The sequence below is a fragment of the Borostomias antarcticus genome (assembly GCF_949987555.1).
Source record: "Borostomias antarcticus genome assembly, chromosome: 8".
NCBI lineage: Eukaryota > Metazoa > Chordata > Actinopteri > Stomiiformes > Stomiidae > Borostomias > Borostomias antarcticus.
In genome coordinates, this window is record NC_140241.1 from 28,033,019 (window position 1) to 28,054,070 (window position 21,052).

The 21,052-nt window shown below is 46.2% G+C and overlaps 2 protein-coding genes across 2 annotated transcripts; one reads left to right on the forward strand and one right to left on the reverse strand.

The window, feature by feature from the left end:
• Positions 1-357: 357 nt before the first annotated feature.
• Positions 358-1,742, forward strand: s1pr3b (sphingosine-1-phosphate receptor 3b; the record flags this gene model as incomplete). Its single annotated transcript, XM_084442583.1, has 2 exons — positions 358-782; positions 1,016-1,742. The coding sequence occupies 2 exons, from the start codon at positions 358-360 to the stop codon at positions 1,740-1,742; spliced, it is 1,152 nt and encodes a 383-aa protein (XP_084298709.1).
• A 5,713-nt stretch (positions 1,743-7,455) lies between these two features.
• Positions 7,456-18,321, reverse strand: shc3 (SHC (Src homology 2 domain containing) transforming protein 3; the record flags this gene model as incomplete). The annotated part of the gene is made up of 12 exons (XM_084442622.1): positions 7,456-7,584; positions 7,942-8,237; positions 8,850-9,032; positions 9,172-9,268; positions 9,734-9,887; positions 10,192-10,321; positions 10,484-10,535; positions 10,663-10,716; positions 11,820-11,939; positions 12,767-12,830; positions 13,645-13,715; positions 17,716-18,321. 12 exons carry the CDS (start codon positions 18,319-18,321, stop codon positions 7,456-7,458), a joined length of 1,956 nt encoding a protein of 651 aa, XP_084298748.1.
• Between the last annotated feature and the right edge of the window lie 2,731 nt (positions 18,322-21,052).

The following is a 21,052-nucleotide window of genomic DNA, read 5'->3' on the forward strand; positions in this document are numbered from 1 at the left end:
TGGCGATCTTCAATATTTCACTCACTTGATACTTTTGAATGATTGATGCAGATTATGTGCAGGTTTACATTATTTGGCATATGAACAGATTTAACTATAGTCTTTATATAATGTTCTTTAGCCTACAGGACGCCGGATTATGGATGTCTAAACACTGAACAGGTGTTTGCAGATGCTTGAATGCATTTGATGAAAACAGTGGGTCACCACTTCATTGGTGGTCCATGACACATTCAGCTAAATTCAGCTCAGTTTAGATAAAGGTGGAATATTTGACCCATCATTCTGACATCACTCAGAACAGGACCTACTGTCCTTCGACTGACCTCTGCTGGACATTCCTGGTACTACCCTGAAATGATGAACCAACAGATATACCTCCACTACAATTATACAGGGAAACTGGACAACAGACCCAGCGCGAAAAGCAGTGGCACCATGGACGCTAAAACCATAGTTTTCCTAATCATATGTAGCTTAATAGTCTTAGAGAACTTGATAGTGCTTGTGGCAATATGGAAAAACCACCGCTTCCACAACCGCATGTATTTCTTCATTGGCAACCTGGCTCTGTGCGACCTGCTGGCCGGAGTGGCCTACACGGTCAACCTGCTGATGTCAGGAGAGCGGACCCTCCAGCTGTCCCCGGCGCTGTGGTTCGTCAGGGAGGGCAGCATGTTCGTGGCCCTGGGGGCCTCCACCTTCAGTCTTCTGGCCATCGCCATCGAGAGGCACCTGACCATGATCAAGATGAGGCCCTACGACGCTAATAAGAACTACAGGTAGGGTTGTGGTTGTGTGTGCGTGTGTGTGTGTGTGTGTGTGTGTGTGTGTGTGCGTGTGTGTGTGTGTGTGTGTGTGTGCGTGTGTGCGTGCGTGTGTGTGTGTGTGTGTGTGTGTGTGTGTGTGTGTGTGTGTGCGCGTGTGTGTGTGTGTGCATGTGCGTGTGTGCGGGATTGAGATAAAAGCAGAACACAGATATCCTCTGACTCTTTTCTATCCCCCTCTGTCCCAGGGTGTTCCTCCTGATAGGCACGTGTTGGCTGATCGCCATATCCCTGGGTGCTCTGCCCATCCTGGGCTGGAACTGTCTGGACAACCTGCCGGACTGCTCCACAGTCCTGCCTCTCTACACCAAGCAGTACGTGGCCTTCTGCATCACCATCTTCATGGCCCTGCTGCTGGCCATCTCCGTCCTCTACGCCCGCATCTACGTCCTGGTCAAGTCCAGCAGCCGCAAGGTCACCAAGCACAGCAACTCGGAGCACGCCATGTCCCTCCTCCGCACCGTGGTCATCGTGGTGGGGGTCTTCATCGCCTGCTGGACCCCCATCTTCGTCCTGCTGCTGGTCGACGTGGCGTGCAAACACCGCCACTGCGCCGTGCTCTACAAGGCCGACTATTTCATCGCCCTGGCGGTGCTCAACTCGGCCATGAACCCGGTGATCTACACCCTGGCCAGCCGGGAGATGAGACGGGCCTTCCTCAGCCTGGTCTGTGGCTGCCTGCTGAGGGGCCGGGCCACCGGGGCCGACAAGCCCGCCCTGGAGCACAGCCGGAGCAAGTCCAGCAGCACCCACCACAACCACAGCCAGAACCAGAGTCACAACCAGAGTCAGAACCAGACTAGGCCAGCTGACCAGCCAGAGAGCTCCCAGGGCCAGGTCATAGTGACCCACACACCGTTAGGGGCCCGTACTGCGTTAAAGGAACCTGCCAGCCCCTATGGAGAGGACTGCTGAGGCTGGCTGTGGACCTCGCTGGGTGGTTAACCAAGACGAATGAATGAATGAATAAAAATATAGAGGATGGAGATGTACTGTAATCATGAAGCTCTGTAGCTACATACAGTAGCAGTATTTATGACGGGCGGAGATTGAGCCCACCACCGCACTGCCCACTGGCCAGTAAAGAACTGAATGGACTGAAAGTTGAAGCTAGTTCTTTTGGGTTCTTCCAGCCACATATAACCATAAATAAGCACTCGGCTCTCCCTTGCTATGAGAGCCCATTGGACTCTTGAGAAGAGGTATAAGCTGACTTGAGTCTGTATACAGTAGGCCCCATTTGAGCTCTAGAACAAATGCATGTTGAGATATAAAAAATGTGGCTATTGCTCAAGAATGGTAAATGTAATGCAAACACACATGTAAACACGTTGTCCCCCACCCATTATGCATGTTCCCTTTCAACAAGCTCCCTTCCTCTCACTGACTCTAGGACCTCCACTCCCCTCTCCACCATCCCCTCCACATGCATTACATTACATTACCTTACAGTCAATTAGCAGAGGCTTTTATCCAAAGCGACTGACAATAATTGCATTTATCGTAGGAAAAGCCAATGTACTCACAAGTGCATCTTCTTTCTAAAACAAGTGACTAAGAGCATAATCTAGTGCTAAAGGCAAAGTGCAAGAATAGCAATCTAAAATACAATAGGTGCTTAAGGAGAGGATCGTGGCACTACTTCTTGAAGAGATGAGTTTTGAGCCTGCGACGAAAGATGGGCAGCGACTCTGCTGTCCTGACGTCAGTGGGCAGTTCGTTCCACTACTGCGGGGCCAGGAGCCGTGACCGTGTCGATCGACCGCAGGGGCCTCGGAGTGACGGGGCAACCAGTCACCCCGAGGTAGCAGAGCGAGAGCGTAGCGGTCGGGAGGGGGTATAGGGTTTGACCATGGCCTGGAGGTAGGAGGGGGCTGTTCCTTTCATTGCCCTGTAGGTTAGCGCCTGAATTTTAAACTGGATGCGATCCACTACAGGGAGCCAGTGTAGGGAACGGAGAAGGGAAGTTGTGTGGGAGAACTTGGGGTGGTTGAACACCAGGCGAGCAGCAGCTTTCTAGACAAGTTCCAGGGGTTTAATGGCTGACACCGGTGGCCCCAGCAAGGAGGGAGTTGCAGTAGTCCAGGCGAGAGATGACCAGGGCCTGGATGAGCATACTGTGCAATGCCTTCTTCAGTAGTGATAGCTTCTCAAAATATACAAATAAAACGAGTCCATGCACCTGTATGGTCAAAAGTCCTATAATAAATGTTGAAATACCGACATCTAGCACTACTAAGGTCACATCATGTGTATCAATGATTGACCAAAGTAAGCTCTCTACAAACCATGGTAGAGTGAATAAGAGTTCAATAACGTCTCCATCTAGTGGGCAAACAAGTCCATGCACCTGTTTGGTCAGAAGTCCTATAATGAATGTTGAAATACAGACGTATCTAGCGCTACTAAACACCTCAAGCTCTACTCTCTGCGGATGTACAGTATGTGGTTTCCTGAGTAAACTTGTCTGAGACTATACTGAGACACCAAGCATAGTTTTTGATGTAGAAATCTAAATGTACTTGTCAATGGAAAAATGCATTGGAAATGCGCCCCTTTTGTGGTGGGTTCTGGTACTACGGGGGGACTGACAGACTCACTCACTCACTCACTCACTCACTCACTCACTCACTCACTCACCGATGGAAGGACGACGTGACACCAGCCAACCCAAAGTCCCCCCCCTTTGGCTGTCATCGGGTGGGGGACAACAATGGCTATAGTAGGCTGGCCCTGCCGTACGGGCCCAGTAAAAAACAAGCTATTTATTATTATTATTATTATTATTATTATTATTTAGTTTTAACATTGTATTTAAGTATTTACTTAAAATACTGTTGCATTATAGACAATGAAATGTGTAGCATGGTATATGTTAATGTCGTGGAGAAGAAGACGAGATCATAATATCATACTGTTTGCATAGCATAACCCATCTACCTGCATCCTCCTTATACTGTTGAAATACAGTCTTTTGTGTTGTATGAGCTGGTGAACCTGTAACCTCCTCATCCCTTAGCAACACCACAATATGCATGCAGGACTAATAGACACGTTTCAGGTAGTTTGTCCCACATGCAGTGAATACTGTAGGTAGGTTTTTGATCCTGGGGTAAATTTTCTTTGTTCAGATAACATTCCAACCTGCGTTCTATTCTGTTCTGTCTTTCTGCATGGGATATTGTAAATCAGCCCTAAAAGAATCCCATTTTGAAAAGAAGACGGGCATTGAATTATCTATAGTATTTAAACAAACAGCATGTGACACATCAATGCCATTGCTTGTGAATGATAGATTGCTAGGTAGGTTTACATTCGTGTGTTAGTGAATGAATGTTTCCATAAAGTTACTTAGAAATCCATAGAGTACTTAGAAATGTCAGCGTCATCACCATCAGTTCTTATCTGAGTGTCTGTGTGACTATAAGATTTGATAAGATATGATGGAATGACTTGATCAAACAAGCTGGCTCTGCTGGTAAAACTGGTACACTTCATGTCTGGTCTAGAATGGATATTAACCTTGAGAGATGCATGAAACAAATATGATACAGAACACATTAAAGGGAAAAATAACACACATTCACGGTTTTATTGCCAACAGTCATACAGAATGATGATTACTCATACAACCAAAGATTAAATCTGTAAACATTGTTTGGACTCATTTCTTTATTTTTATTTATCTTTTTTACCTGTTCCAAAATAGTGTGATTTTGTGATCCCTCTGACAAAGATTCATATTTAGAATTTGGAAATCATATATAGAGACAGAGAAACCTTGAATCTCAAGCAGCAATGCGGCAGCAGAGCGATACACAACCTCTAGTGAACGTACGGGCATGCCCCATGAAAGTTCAGCTATTGCACTTTGAAGAAGAAAACACCATTGGTACAAATAAAAGGCACATTTTCATCAGAAATCTGGAAAAGCCATGTTCTATTTGAGTGTCTATACATGTTGAGGGTTGAGTGTACACAAAAATCATTATGCCACGCAGTTCATCTAATAAAAGATTCACAAGTGAGTCTGCAGTCGGTCCTCCTCTATACAAGGTATCAATTCTTACATCAGTTCATTTTCCATGGTGAATCTGCAATGGCCTTAAAAATAACGATTGGTTGAAAGCGTTTAAGTAGGCTCAGTAATATAACACCATCACACCTGAGAGGATAGTGTCATCTTTCTGATATCAACAGCTCTCAAGTTTAAAACTCCTGAGTTTCCCATTCCCATTCACATAGGGAACAGCCTATAATGGCTGCTTCAGCAGATTTGAACTTAGTAGTTGCTGATTTCTCTGGGCAGTTTTCCTCTCTGTGATGATGTCATACTGATGATAATTCAGCCCTGTCCAGAATCATCCCCTCGGAAGCCTCTACTCCCCAAACAATAGTGTAGATCTGAAAAGACTGGTCAGTTTACAGCAAGGTGTTAGTAGTGTAGACACACGGTTAATTGGTTAAACTCACATGTAAGTCAGAGGACCTGAGATCGAGCTGAAGTGAGGGTGGAAGCAATACTAAGAAGTGACACAGGGACACCAGTCACAGTGGTGCCGTGACCCGGATCTATAGTTCATCTCAGCACGATGGGCTGGGGTCGCTGGGTAGTGAGTTTAGGGGGGTAAATGTGCGCAAGTTGAGGACCCCAAGTTAAATCGGAGGACCCAAGGTCGAGTCCTGTGAGGATGGAAGCAATACTGACAGATGACACGGTGACACCTGTGACAGTACTCCAACTTTTCTTCTGATGAGCTATAGGTGGAATGTTCTCCATCATGCTTTTGTCTATCCAGTCATGTCAGATCTACTACTAGATGTGTCTAGAGCGGAGGGACTAGAGGTTGATTCTGGGCTGAGTAACTCACTAAGCAGAAGACAGAGTTCCAGAGAGTGAGCAGATGTCAAAAGGTTCGGTGACATTTTCACACAGCCCCTTGTCTGATCATTAAAAATGAATTGTGAGAACTAGATGCATGTACGCTTACTCTTGCAGCAAAATACAGGTTACAGTAAAATACATTGCAACTGTCTTGTCATTGAAAACAGACTGAATTTGGTTCAATCATGTACACCCACATATCAATGCGTCATCTGTTCTGATAATGGAGTTCTGTTGCCTACCAATGAGAGCAAGACGGTATGAGAGAATCGATATTCCCAGCCTCTCATGTATCACAACAATACTATTGGCATCAAGTTAGCCAGTGTAGCAACGCAGTTGTAGTAACGAGTGATCTGGGTACCCTGTGTCTATTAAATGTGGTGCTTTCATGTCTATAAAGTCTCGGATTCAACCACTTCCGTGTTTCTTCCCATAATGTTCATTTTGTGTCATCACAAGCTATTTAACAAAACAAGTAGTAATAATTGAGAACTGATATCAAGGGATGTAGAACCTCTAACAGTAGCTGAGGCCAGAGGCCCTGTAATGTTTGGACTCTGGATAATCAGCCATAGGTAATCCACACATTGAGACGTGACAGTTCATAATCACTACCGTGTTATACCATTATGTGATCTAATATTATAATTCCTTAATTAAGGGTGCTCTAGGTGAAATCAAAAGGAGTTTTCATACCCAACTCCCCTTCAGTGTAGTGATTACATTTTCAATACATTGGTGAATTGTCCTCAATTACAGCTAACACAGATACTGTAAGTTCTGATTGTGCTATTGATTTGTGATCATTCATTAAATAATACATTTGAAGTCCACAATAAAGCAGGAAATGCTAGTATAAACAAAGTGAGAATATCCATTGCATGATTCAAGCCCCAAAAACGAATTGACTACACACCCAGTTAAAGAAGGATCCAGAGAACCAATTAAGAAATTGTTCTGAAAAGCATACATATTTTACAGTGTGAGCATACACAAGCACCTCTCCGAAAAGGGCTTTGTCTACGTACAATGTCCACAAGAACAGTTGATTTTCAAGTCATGCGACTGCAGTGACACAAGTGTACTTCATAAAAAATGTAATTTATCTTTAAAGCCATGTTGACAGCACTATGAGGGGTGGGAAAGGCCTGGACCCCAGCACATTGTGACTACTGCTAAGCAAACACATTCACATCTTTTCCAATAACAGCAGATTGAGTAGTGACCTGGTGAGTTGTCACACTAACTGTGAGATAAAGGACAAATCCTAAAATAGTTCAATATAAACAGCATTTATCAAACAGTTGTTTCCTCTAACTCTTACCAATGACTGCAAATCTGGTTGTGCTTGATAGACAAAACTAACAATTCAGGTTTATTCTAAAATATTCTTTTTACCCCTCGATGAGGTCAATTTGAGCTTCATCTAAACTACTAACAGTTGTCCTTTTTGTTTTAAAACACCAAATCAACATATATGTCCAAATGCACCTATATGTCTTCTCAAAAATATAGCATTTCAATCATCACAACAAAATAATAACAGTTCTATAAATCATTTTGATCAGCGATCCTTCCCACGGGCTCCAGTGCATCGAGAGAAGTGCCCACAGACCTTTTTCCCAAGACACCGTCATCGCAAGGAACCTTTGAACAATAATATATTCTCTATTTTCATTTTCAAGTTTCGGTTGGAGGGAGGCTTCAGTGTCTCCTACAGTACCCATCAGGCATTGCAAGTCACTGTTTCCTTCCCACTGGCTGCTTCAGGCACAGTTCACTTCCGGCAGACACTATGGGCAGGCTGTTGTCACGGTGATGGCCAATAAGATGGCTGATGCTGTCAAATATGTGATCTTTTGTCCGTACCTTTCAAAAGAGAGAAAGATGTTCATGTTTCCAGGAGTGGGATGTAAGAAGATACACAAACATTACAGACAACATTTCTCTCTAGTTTTCTGTATTTCTACACCACACGCTCTCCCTGTCTGTCTCACTCTTTTCACACTATCCGCCCTGCCTCTAATCTCTCCCTACCTATCCTTCTGCCTCCTCCTTCCCTCCTCCTCCTCCTCCTCCTCCTCCTCCTCCTCCTCCTCCCTCCCCCGTCCTATCCTTCTGCCTCCTCCTTCCCTCCTCCTCCTCCTCCTCCTCCTCCTCCTCCCTCCCCCGTCCTCCTCCTCCAACGCCCCCCCCCCCCCCCCCCCCCCCCCCCCCCCGCCTCACCGTGCCCTCGGGGTCCACCAGCAGCAGGTGTTTGGGCAGGCCGTTGTGCATGCCCGTCAGGACGTAGGAGCCGGGGTTGGTGGTGCTCTTCCGCACCAGGAAGTCTCCGTCGTCCCTCAGCAGCTGCTCGGCGTCGCGGCGGCTCATCTCCCCGTGGTACCAGGCCTGGCCCTCCAGCTCCTCCTGGGCCCGGAAGGCCGCCGAGCGCACCAGCAGCGGGCTAGAGTTGTCCACAGACGCGGCCTTGTGCAGGGCGGAGGCCTGGGACTGGGTCAGGATGGCGTCCTCGAAAGGCTCTGGCGGGCGGGAAGGGAGGAGGGAGCCGGGTAAGGATGAGACCGTGTGGACGATGATGCTCAGTGAGTGAATGTACCGTTGACGGGTATTAAAGTAATCTATTTGCTTCAGATTAAAGTAAACACAATTACAGGGTACAGGCAGGCGCCGAGGTACCACAATGAATAGTTTGGATGAGGGGGCGAGAGCTGGGATGAGGAACCCACGGTACTCCTCCACCACTCTCTACACAGGGCACGTCAAAGCTTATTCATCTCCCTTTAAATTATAAGGATCAGCATGCTCACATATAATTTGTTTGTCAGATTCCCCCTACCGCCCATACATATGACTGTACATGTAGAGATGGGGGTTTAAGGGCTGGGGGTGTTGGGGGGGGGCTGGGGTAGGGGGGGGCTGGTATGTCTTTTCCTTTGTCCTCCACCTGACATGATGTTATTACACCACCAAGCAGGAGCCAGGGGGAAGACAATAACCGTCGCACCTCTATAATTTAAATCTTCTTGATTACAATAGCCTGCTGCGTTACACTACTCCGTGGCCCAGGGGTGTGTTCCGGGACAGGGTCTTAAGGTTAGCAGGTTAGCCGCGAGCGCCGGTTCGCCTCTTACTCATGTCGAACAGGTCTTTCCTGGGACTGTCTTTGGCCACGCCCTCCGCCGCGCCCTCCGCTTCGGCCTGCAGCGCCGACAGCACCTGGGCGTCGATCTGCTGCGTGTTGACGTACGTCGGCGCCTCCCCCGTTTTTGGTACGTGACTCTTCCCCTCAGGCAGACTGTAGATGTCACACGACCCTGGACGCGGCCGGGTGTGGTTAGGGGAGTAAAGAGACGTTAACGCGGGTAGCTAACGCAAGTCGGCAGGTCTCAGTCAGGTGGGGTCGCTGATCGTACGAGCCTCCTTCTAGACTGTGACGGAGGGAGATCTGCTTACCCTGTTGGATGAATATGGACCTCCTCTCCTCCCCCCAGCTCTCCCCACAATGTCGGCCCTGGTAGTAGGTCTGGTCCACCCCGGCACCTGGACCCGACTGACAAACACAGGAAGCATTTTAGGCCTTGTACATTTCATTTTTCATTCCTTGTCCATGTTTTTATTTGCCTTCCAAAGCAACACTCTGTTTCCCGTTCGATAGAAACCTGTGAGGGAGGAACATAATGGTGCATTTGTTTGTGGTCGAAGTCGCAAGTGGCAAAATACCTACCTCCGACCTGTGTGCATTCGAGCTATAGCGAATGATATGATGATATGATATGATATTGACGTCAGCCGGCAACTGGGCGCTGAGAAACATATCCGAATTTGCGACGAGGAAGTGCGAGTTCATGCGGCGTTTTATTGAATAATTCCTAGTAGCAAGTCGCAATTTGCCACCTCCCAGTTATAAACGAACGCCCCATAAGGAGGGAGGGGACAGAGAGTGAAAACTCACGGTTTAGATAGTGAAGTGCAAAGGACAACAATAAGACTAACGCCCTGATGCTGTTTGTCCTACCTGGCTGCAGTCCTGTCCTGGCGTCTGATTGGTCAGCCGGGTGTCAATGAAGCCGCCGGGGGGCGGCATCTTCCCTGGGATGTTGTTGTAGTAGGGATGCTCCGCTGGCTCCTCCTCCTCCTCCGTCCAAGGAGACTCCTCCATGTTCAGGATCCTGACACACACACACACACACACACACACACACACACACACACACACACACACAGGGACACACACACACAGAGGAACACAACAAGGAACACACAGAGCACAGAATTGTCATACTCTACTAGTCTACTAGAAAGTAGCCCATTAGTTCCCCTTGTCACTTACAGTAGCTGGTTTAATAGTGACCCTGCCTAATGAGACCACCTTCTGGTGACCCTCCCCTGTAGGGACGATAAAGAGGAGCTAGCTAAACCACACCCAGCCGCAGGGCCAGGCTAGACTGTGCCTGTGTCCCCAACTGGCCTCACCTGTCGTGTGTGGACGAGATCTTGCTGGAGGGACACTGCAGGTACTGCTGAAAGCGGAGGTCAAAGGCTTGGCCAATCGTGCTGATGACATCCTGAGCCAGCCCATCGGAGCACTCCAGGATGTGACACGCTAGGAGCGGGAGGGTCACAAAGGTCAGCATTCAAGAAGTCGGGGTTCAACTGTCCACTTGAGATACGTCGTGAAACATGTCCGAAAAGCTTGTGTGCCATTTCTCTGATATGAGGTTCTTTCTGAGGGACAGATGTTAGCCAACTGTCGGAGTGCTCCTACCTCTACGATTCACAGGATCCTTCGCTACATACGCAACAAAGTCTGTCGTGTCCTGCAGCAGGGAAAGAGAAGACGATACCATGACACTACACTCCGGTACCAATCCCTCATGAAACGGGGTTCATTTGGGACAATCAATACACAGAAGGCACCAGCTTTAGCAGTCAACTGTCACTTACTGGATCGCCTCCTGATGCAAAGGAAATGGACTGCATATGATGGTTGGCTATGATCTACCAGGGGCAAAATGACAACAACAAAAAACCCAATCAATCCCTTGGTATTAGACTATAGACCATGATTATTAATAGACCATGTATTGTTATTGTCTCAGTAAGCCTTGGCAACAAAAAGTATACCCTTAGCAACTAAAGGGACTACAGTAGTTAACCACCAGGCTAACTTGTCTTGTCCTGAAAACTATATTTTCAAAGAATGTATTGGAGGAAAGAGTTCTATAAAAGCAATAATGCCCTTGAGCATTTGATCTACCAGCTCATAGTGTTACAGTGGGGGGGGGACGTGGTTAGGCATTATAAGGCAATAAGATGTCATACGCTCTCTGGCATTACTGCTTCAATCAATACTGTGAGCTGAGAGTTCATTCACAATTATACATATGTCCACTGTGGCTCATACAAATACCAAATCGTTTGATGAAGCATTTACACAGACGCTTTAAAATAATTACATAATTACTTAAAGGTGCAGTGTGTAGTATTTTGTGGCAGACTTTTGTGTAGACTTGGCAGAAATAGAATGTGTAACTTTGCGCCTTCTTGGCCAGGTCACTATTGTAAAAGAGATTTATATCTCAATGTCTTTAATCTCTGGTTAAATAAAGGTTAAATTTAAAAAAAATCATATTCAGAACTATGTTTTGATTAGTGTATGAATCCCATGAGATTAACAATAAAAAAATTCTGTTAGCTTAGAATGTGCCCTTGTTATCTACATAAGGAGCGGGTCCTTCCACAGAGAATGCCATGTCGCACCACCTAATTGTATTCAGTTGGCTACAATCTGCAACCTCACCACTAGATGCCACCAAAAGTCAAACACTGCACCTTTAAATGCAGTAACTGCTTCTTAACTAATACTATTACAAATAAAGTGTAACATTAGATTATTACATGGTAATGAATTCTCTGTTGGCCATAGTGAGTGAGTGAGTGAGTGAGTGAGTGAGTGAGTGAGTGAGTGAGTGAGTGAGTGAGTGAGTGAGTGAGTGAGTGAGTGAGTGTGGTGAGCATCATTTCACTGTGACTGTACACTGTACATTATGTGACAGATCAAAGAATCCTGAGTGAGCAAAGCTGAGCTGCGCCCGGCTGACCTGTTTGGAGTCTGGCGTCATCAGGTTGAGACTGCTGGTGGAGATGTTGAGGTTGATGCTCATGCCAGCGAACTGCAGGTTGCTCTTCCCTAGGATACTGGACAGAGCTTTGGACGGCGGCTGGGGTGCATGGACAGTAGCAGGGGCACGGATGCGAAGGGTTAGGGTTTGGGTTGGGAGGACACAGACAGAGGCAGGGGAGTGACAGGGGGTCAGACACAGCAGTTGGGAAAATAAATTACACAAGTAATATTCCAACAATGAACATTGGAACTCGGTATACTGAATGGAGTTACACTGTTTACAAGGAATCTACTCAAATCAATTGATGCCCCTTGATAATTGGAGATAAAGGGAATATTTCTATAACATCTATTGGATTTACAGACACACAACCAAACCATTGTCTTTACTAGTACTCAGTAACTCATTCAACCCCCCCCCCCCCCCTGACTTGTGTTTTGAAGATGGTGTGTTGAGAGTGCAGATCTTCACAATCCACAGTACCAAACAGGTGCCTCATATAGGGACACATGGCTGGATCCAGATCTCTCTCTCTCTCTCTGTCTCTTTTTCTATCTGTCTACTGATTAGCCATATTCTGCACTACATGAGTCACTGAGCGCGCAGTGTGCATCGTGGGCTGGAGCTACGCCCACGCACCCACAGCCCCCCCCCCCCTATACACTTCCTCTTTCTACCTCCCTCTTTCTCTCCCTTTCTCTGTTACTGTAAGGACGTTTTCCCTCTCTCACCCTTCCTCACCCTCTCACACACTCATGCTCTCTGTTCTCTCTCTGTGTAAGAACACTCGCTCACTCTCCCATCCTCTTTTGTTTACCCCCCCCTCTCTCTCTCTCTCTGTCTAAGAATACTTTCTCTTTTCCTCTCCCGGCCCCCTCCCTACCCAACCTCCCCACCCTCTATCAGTGATGTGTCATGGGTACCTTTCTCTTGCGCAGTGCTCCTTTGGTTCCAGGAACTGCCTCGCACACCAAACCGATGGCCTCTCTAAAGGGGGGAGGGACACGACGGGTAGGTGAGGGACCAAGCGGAGACGCGGTTACCGTAGGCGTGCGTACTGTACGGTAGCAGCAGACAAACCCAGCAATACGGAGTGCGTGCGTACGGCGACTCTCCCGCGCCTGAGAGGGCCGTCCGTCCCTGTGCATAGCAACAGCCCGGAGGTAGGCTATACGGTGGGAGTAGGAAGGCCTATAGAGCCGTATGGATGGCCTATAGAGCCGTATGGATGGTGACAGGGAAAGACCAGCCACGAGAAGCTACCTAGCAACAGCCACATAGTGAGAGAGTATGACGCATTACTTATAGAGAGAGATATATTGTGTGTTTCCAGGGTTGTTCGGTTCAGCTAATAATATGAGAATGTTCATACCAATGGAGGAAGGTGGGAAATTAACACTGTTATCTCACAATTCCATTGACAGCGGTGGCTTTAAAAGGTTCTAACAATAAGACGGACATGTTTATTTTTAAATCTCTTTCCGGCGTGAATTAAACATGCACTCTGTCCTCTTTGAAAGGGAAAGTCTAATAATAGCATCAGAAGTGAGACCCATCTCCCTCTGTGGTCAATGGAGTGCAGTGCTGTGTAGCCCAGGCTGACTGACTACAGGAAGCCAAGCAGAAAAGTGGACGTGACACACACATACTCACAGTTGGCCCCTGCCTCTTAGGCTCTCTGCCCACAGAGCCCGTGTTATTCAATAAACAACCACAGCAGAACCCCAAAGGCTCTTACTTTTTCCTCAAATGCACAGACAGGATTTCGTTCTCTGAACATTTGACTGATCGTTGAGATTACCTGGTTATTTGTGATCTTGTGTTGAAATCCAGGGACCTCATCGACCGAAGGACTTCTATGCAGCCCAAATACTAGAAAAGAGAGGAACGGACAGTTTGACCGTCAGTGTCCACTGGCCGAACAATTTGAACATTTAGATATTATGTCACAGTTTATCTGAGGAACATTTTCTGATATCACACCATGAATAATTAGTTAGTCAAACATGACTCTGAGCCCAGTGGTTTGATATCCGATATCAGATGACCCTTCTGACATAACACAGTTATGGTCACTCACGACAACTCCTTATATTGTGAGCGCCCCGTGTCTTCAGGGGTGAGGGACCAAGGTGTCACATTTTGCAGGCCCTTTCAATCAGCCTACCGTTGGCTAGTGCAACAGTCCCTGACAAGAGATCTGAGTTGAGAGAATTCAGTCTGAGCAGAGGCACACTCGTTCATGTAGCCTGGTCTAATTAAAGGGATAGTCTCTCTATCCCATGCAGTAAAGCATCCAACCGCCTACATACACTACAGCACCTCCTCTGACTAATATCACTGGCAGGGAACAGTTTGTCCTGTGTGTGTGTGTGTGGGGGGGGGCGAGTTTCCATTTCACTCGCTCAGTAGCTACTCACAATGTGGCCGTAAACAAACGGGACAGAATCTGAACCATCTCGTGGTGTCATATAGCCTAGGCCTACGGTAAATCCTGCTAAAACATTCCCTCTGTAACGGTGGTAAAGGATGTCATCATCAACATCACATACTGAGTTTTTGTACTTTGAATTAAATGTCCTATCTACCTTTACTGCAATATTTATAAGCTGTGTATAAGCCAATGTGCCGGCGGTGGCCAGGTCCAAGCCAGGTCAACGGGTTTTTTGTAGTTTTTTTTGTAGTGGGCTGGAAATTGCAAGTTTATTGCATTTGAGAAGGCACAACACAGCCAACAGCATCTAAAAAATAACACAATAGATCAATCAATCAAGCTGTGAGATTCCAGATGAAATAGGTGATCTAGACACAATGCCCAACTTTTTTTGGTCCTGTTTGTTATGGCCCTTGGTTTGTTCTGGACTCAATTGCCAACTCGGCGACAAGAGAAGTTATTAAAGCCTCAGCGGGAAGTTTAATAGAAAAACGCTGGAAAGTATAACAAACAGGAAAAATTGGAAACGGTGTGCAGGTTTGGAGGGCTGTAGCAGGCAAGCACGGCTCTGTGGGTTCCACAGTGGGAAAAGGCAGTGAAACGGTGAGCGATGGGAAAATTACGAGAGGGCAAAAAGCACTACGACTACAAGAAGCGAGTAGGCTACTTTACCACAGGAAGATGGTAAGATCTGGTGACGGCTGGGGTGCAGGTGACTGCCGTTAGGGATCAGGCATGTAGCGGAGCCGTAAGCTCATTCACCCACTGAGCAAAGACACGTCTAAAAGACGTATTTTAGATGTATTTTTTGTCTTTTTCGGACGTTCAAAGACATCCAATTAGGAGCCAGAATGAATGTGTTTTTTTAACGTTCAGATATTGAGCCTGTTCTGCACGTCCACAGACGTCTTAGAGGGGTCCAAGCCAGACGTGTGAATATTGAGGGGTCCAGCAGACGAACACACGGGGTTCAGGACCGACGGACGTTATTAAGACATGATCTGAACGTCTCCCTGACGTTGCGTGTTTGTTGGGCACTGCAGCCGTGAGCCTGTCGGCTACACGGGGCGTGTGCAGGCGAGGGAGCGAGGGAGCGAGGGAGCGAGGGAGCGAGGGAGCGAGGGAGCGAGGGTGCGCCCTGCCCCTGGTGGCGAGTGGACGGAACTCCACAGAGTCCACGCGCCGTGGCGCCGGTCTGGGGCAGCGTACTGGGTCGCGCGCAGGTGAATCAGGTGACGTAGAGAGAGAGGGGGTGAGGTGCAGGCAAGGAGGTAGGTAACAGTTGAATCTAAACGGATATGTAACCCCCTTCCACTGCCTCCACCTCTAAGACATCAGACTATGCTTGTAGCCAATGACTAAGCAACCCCAAGTGTCCATTAAATCAATATGTGGGGTGTGTTGAAGTTAACTCCAACCCAGGCCTCCATCACAGCAATAGCCAGTGGCTGAGCTTTTCTCTGTGAGCAGGGTTCCTCTGCTGGTGTCATCTAGACAATGTTCTTCTCTCGTCTGTATTTGAACAGCATGTCCTTCCCATCGTCTTACCTCAGGCCAGAGCAGACAGTGCAGGATGGCTAACATGCCTAGGGTGTAATTCAACATCTTCCACGGAAGCTGATCACATGGCAGCTGGCCGTGTCACCACACAGTCACCCTAGTCAGCCAGATTCTAATGTAGGCCTATAGTGGATACAGAGATGGTTGAGAGGTGTATATAGTGGTTAAGAGATGCGATGCTCTGTGGTCAGTGTCCAACCTGGAAAATGTGTATCTGACCGAGGCAGAAAGAAAAGTCCCCTTTAGCATGTACACATTCAGATAATCAAACACTGACTTGACCAGAGTGTGCAAGGTACAAGGATTGCTATGGTAATGAGCAAGATGTATGGAGAACAACCTGCAGTGAATGGTTTCCGTTATCTGTGTTGAAGCTACACTGTAGGCTACATCTGGAACAAAACATGACCCTCTTTCCTCACATCTCATACCTCCTTTTCAATAGATGGCAAAACAGAAGCAATCGTGCAACATGTGATCATCCCTAAACCAGCACACACCTTGAGAGAGTCATAGTCAATCAGTTTTAGGGATGACCACTGGACTACGCTTTAATTTCAATTCAACATCAATGGGGCAGATCACACACCTGAATGAGGTGATTTCAGACATCTGTGTACAGGCTTTTGAAGCAACACAGTGACTGTGTAAGATAACCGTGAAAGAAAACACTGTCAATGTCAATCACCGTCCCCTTAAACTAATGGTGCGTGATGTGTAAGGGCGAGCACATGACACTAATTAAAAGTGCTGCGAGCAGAATTGCACGCTGAACTCGATACAAACGCAGGCAACAGGAAGACTGTGGGGCGGATGCATTTCGCCTCACTCAGTGAGCCCACTTTCAACTGCATCGACTGACTGGGTCACACTGACTGGGTCGCACCACACTCAACCAAACTGTTAATGGAGTAACAGCCAGTCAGCCAGCCGAACGCCGTGCTGGGGATCAACATGACCTGTTTCACTCACTGTAATCGGGATCCTTTCTGCTTGGTTTACACAACGTATACTTTCCCACATAGAGAATCTGCTTTTTCATCTCTAAAATCCAAATCATACATTCAAAGCATTATCAGGCACATTTTGTCCAATGTTCAAGAAATATTAACAGGTCATCTTTGTTACTGATTATATATGGTTCTAAGATGACATCAAATCTAACCACACCTTGAACATGCTGTCTTTATATTTTCTCTTTCTTTCTTAGTTGCAGCTCATTCATGTTCAGTTCCATTTACAAATTCATGGTTACATACAGTACAGTAGTGTCCAAATGTGTTTTGTTTGAATGTTATTATTGGTCTTGGTTAGTGATTTCATACGCTTGTGTTGGTCCAGTGGTCTGGTTTCAATACAGATAGACAAGCTGTGTACTGCATGCCTGACTGCCTGTCATCTCTATCAAGAGGCAAAGCAGCTATCAGAATCGAAAAAAAAGACATATGTTTATATGTTATAACCTGGACTACACAAGATAGCACATTCTCACGCCAAACAAGCAAGGTAAAAAATTGGAATAAAGATGCTAACTGAACAATAAAAAGCTTGGGTGTATAGCTACTGTATTAGTCAGCTGTGTTTTCGTTATGCCATCAAAGCTTTTTCTCCCTCACAGGTTTTTCCAATGATGACCTTCCTTGTTTTCTGAATTATTCAATGTCTATTTTCTGGCTCCCGCTCTCCACCTAAAAGCCCTGCATATCTACCCACACAAGGGCACAACGGGATTTGGTGGTGCAGCTAGATTGTCTCCTTTTTCTTGTAACTTGGCTCAGTCATTGAAGGAAAATAAAGAATGAGGGGGGAGAGAGAGAGGTTGACAGATTTAGAGGGAGAGAGAGAAACAAAAAGGGAAAAGAAAAGAGAGAGACCAACCTTTACAATGTACGTCACTCCAGGTCCAGAGATCTTCTCACTGGAGTGTAGCCATCCTCTGGAGGGCTTATTCACCAGTCCACTACCTCCATCACCACCAGCACCCCCAGGGCTCCAGTCCTCCCCTCCCTGCTGCAGCTCCTCCAGCCTGCCCTTCTTGCCGCTGCCGCTCATGGTGCCGGATTCCTGCTGGGTGTGGGAGCAGGGGGGTCCGGAGGAGGCTGAGCTGCCACCGGAGGCTGCTGCTGCTGCTGACACACTGTAGCCGGGGCCGCCAGGGCTGGAACCCCCACCCCCCTGAAGCTTGGACACGGCCAGGTCCTTGACGGCCGAAGGGAGGCCCTTGATGCCCAGGAGGCTGCCCGAGTTGGCGAATTTTAGGTTGGACACCTTGTTGATGAGGGTGCAGAGGGTGGTGCCTCCATCCTCGGGTTCGGAAGCGGCGGTGGCGACGGGGAGTATCTCTGCCTGGTGGGTGTAGGGGGGCTCGGCGGAAGATGGGGGGGCAGCCGAGACCTTGGGGTTCATGGAAAGGCCGTGGAGAAGCTCATCGACGGACGTCACTGACTCATTCCTGAAGCGGTTGTATTTGGTACGGTGAAGCATACCCCTCTCCTTCTCCTCCAGGCCTGCCCTTACAAACACACCGGCAGACGAGGCGCCCAGACGACTAGCCTCTCCTTAAACATACTGGAGCAGCAGCTCACGCTGTGGAGCGATCACAGGCCCGGGTGGCAGTAATTTTCTCTGTTGATATTACAGTGGTGGTGATGGGCTGCAGCTAGCACTCCTTCTGCTGTCGCTGGGGCTGTCGTTAGGAGGATCCAAGGCTGCAATCCAATCCGTTGGTGGAGAAGAAACAGAAAAGAAGCCAAGCCATGGGAATAGAATGGAAAGGAAAGAAAAAGAGTCCCTTCAGTGCCAGGATGCCCTCCTAGGTTTCCAGAGATGAGATCCAGAGACAGAGGTGATGGAGGATACTGTGAGCGAGCGAGCTAGCGCTCTGACTGTTGCATCCCGGCTCCCGGCTACAGCATGACTCACAGATCTGAGAAAACCTTCACAACAAAAGGCTCACTGAACACTGCAAATCACTTCCTGTTGAAAAAAAAATCCTCCCACTTACAGCACACTAGAATCAATCAATTCTCAAATTTCCCAGACTGATATTTCCTCTTCACTGCAGGAATGCTTCTCTCTTTTATTCCATTGTTGGTGTGAAATAAGAAACAATATCACAGAAAAAATCATTAGTGGCAAAGTTAAATTCAAGGTGAATGAGAGATACTTTTGTATTGATTACATCTGTGACAAATCAAAAAAAGAGGAAATGTTCCTTTTTTTGGAATTGATGAGCATAATGTCTGCAACATATTCCTATACCATGTTTACAGTACAGCAAACAGTTAAAACTGTCTAAAATGGCTGGTTGAATGTAATAACCTAACACATTGTTCTTAATAACAGATGCAGATTATTTAAACAAACCAAAATAAATAATAGTACAACCAGTGCATAGCACTAAATCTCACCATTCATTAGAAATGTAACTAGCAAACACATTAATGTGTATTGCTTGATTAAGTCCACATTTTATGATGAGCAATTCAGTCATATCAAAAATATTATTATCTGTTTTAGTGCATTTGTCTTAATGTGCATCATCACTACTCGCTTCCATTCTGAAACAAATAGGAAGCCACACGTATTCACTTCATATGTACTCTTACTGTCTTCTATACAGATACCAAGCTTCTCCTGAAATATCTTAGTGAATAATTAATTAACACAAAAAAACACAACGTGAACATGAGTCACATGCAGTTGCCTGAATGAACACCAGCAGGACGGAACAGAGCAGAAACACTCTCGTCAAATCACCAGTGAAGCGTCTCTATGGCAGAAGTGTACATGAAGCCAAAAGTCATTCATATAAAATGTCCTCAGGAGCTTCTAGTAGAGGACTGGCAGTCATTCATAAGCATCGCCTTGCATCCTGCTGCAAATTTCGCACTGCAGTCCCTCCCAACATCTCTTCTTCCTGCCTGGCAAATACAGAGAGAAAAAAAAGAAAGCACGTCTGCTTTCTCCTCAGAAACAACGGCAAATGAAGGAGTGATGAAAAGCCCCTCTCGTAAATCTAGGTGGGGTGAAAACAAAGAAGAAAATAAGATGAAGACGACGGAAGCGAATATTATTTTCTTTTATGTGAATGAAATAGCAGGCTCGCATACCAATGTTTCTGTGAATGGAAGCAAGGCCTCGCTGCCTCTGCAAGGCAATCCCTTGGGATGGAATGGTCTTATCCAATAAGAGACGAGCTGGATGACTCATTCAGGGAAGGCTTGCAGAATAGTGGAAGAGACCATTCCAAATGCAGGTGCACATTTCTTTGGCCTGTAAAAATCTACAAAAAAGGCAATTTGTACAATCAGTCATAAGATGATTTTGTATAATGTGGCTACATAAATTGTGAAACAATAAAAGCAAAGTAACTAGGCAGGTTTTAAACTAGTAATAAACTATATCAAATGTCACACACCCCCTCTTTTGATCATTTGTCAGTGAAGGCTATTTTTCTACATTCATATGAATGGTGGTCAACTGCACATTCAGGTAACATGTCACAGCTCCAAAATGTATTTTATGCTTATTTTATATATGTTTAATTTATTAATCACCGATGAGAGATTAAAAGGTTATTGATTTAGTTTAGTTCATTTGTTCGTATCCCAGAACACAAGTGGGTTTTTTGTTGTTGTTGATGTTTTGCAGATAAACTGAAGTATGGTGATATACTGCTTGCATAGGCCATACATTCAATGTAATAATAACTGTTTTCTGGTATATTTTCTTTTGAATAATATTGACTTTGCGTCTCAAGTTTCTTTACTCATGGGATGTGAAGCAAATATAAAATACAAAAATTAGGAAAAGTAACTAAGACAGAAAATTATTATACAAATTTAGTTGACTAATAATACCTTATCATTAGGCACCACAAGAGAGTAAATGTGAAAGAAAGAGACAGAGAAAGAGAGAGAGAGAGATGAGGGGAAGGAAGGAGAGTGAAAGAGAAAGAAAGAGAGAGAGAAAGAGAGGGCGTTCCTGTGGACAATAATCTACATAGCATTGAGAGATAATCTCCATAATCGTGACTGGAGTGTGTCAAGTCCACTCTTGATTGGTTCATTATTCATAGACTGAGACAGGAAGAATAGAGCTGCAGTGTCTGAATAGCATGCATGATGATGTAAGGGGAACTGGAGAATATTCCTTTAACTTACTAAAAATACATAATAATCTAATATCAATTCATGAGTGGTGGTGCCCTTTA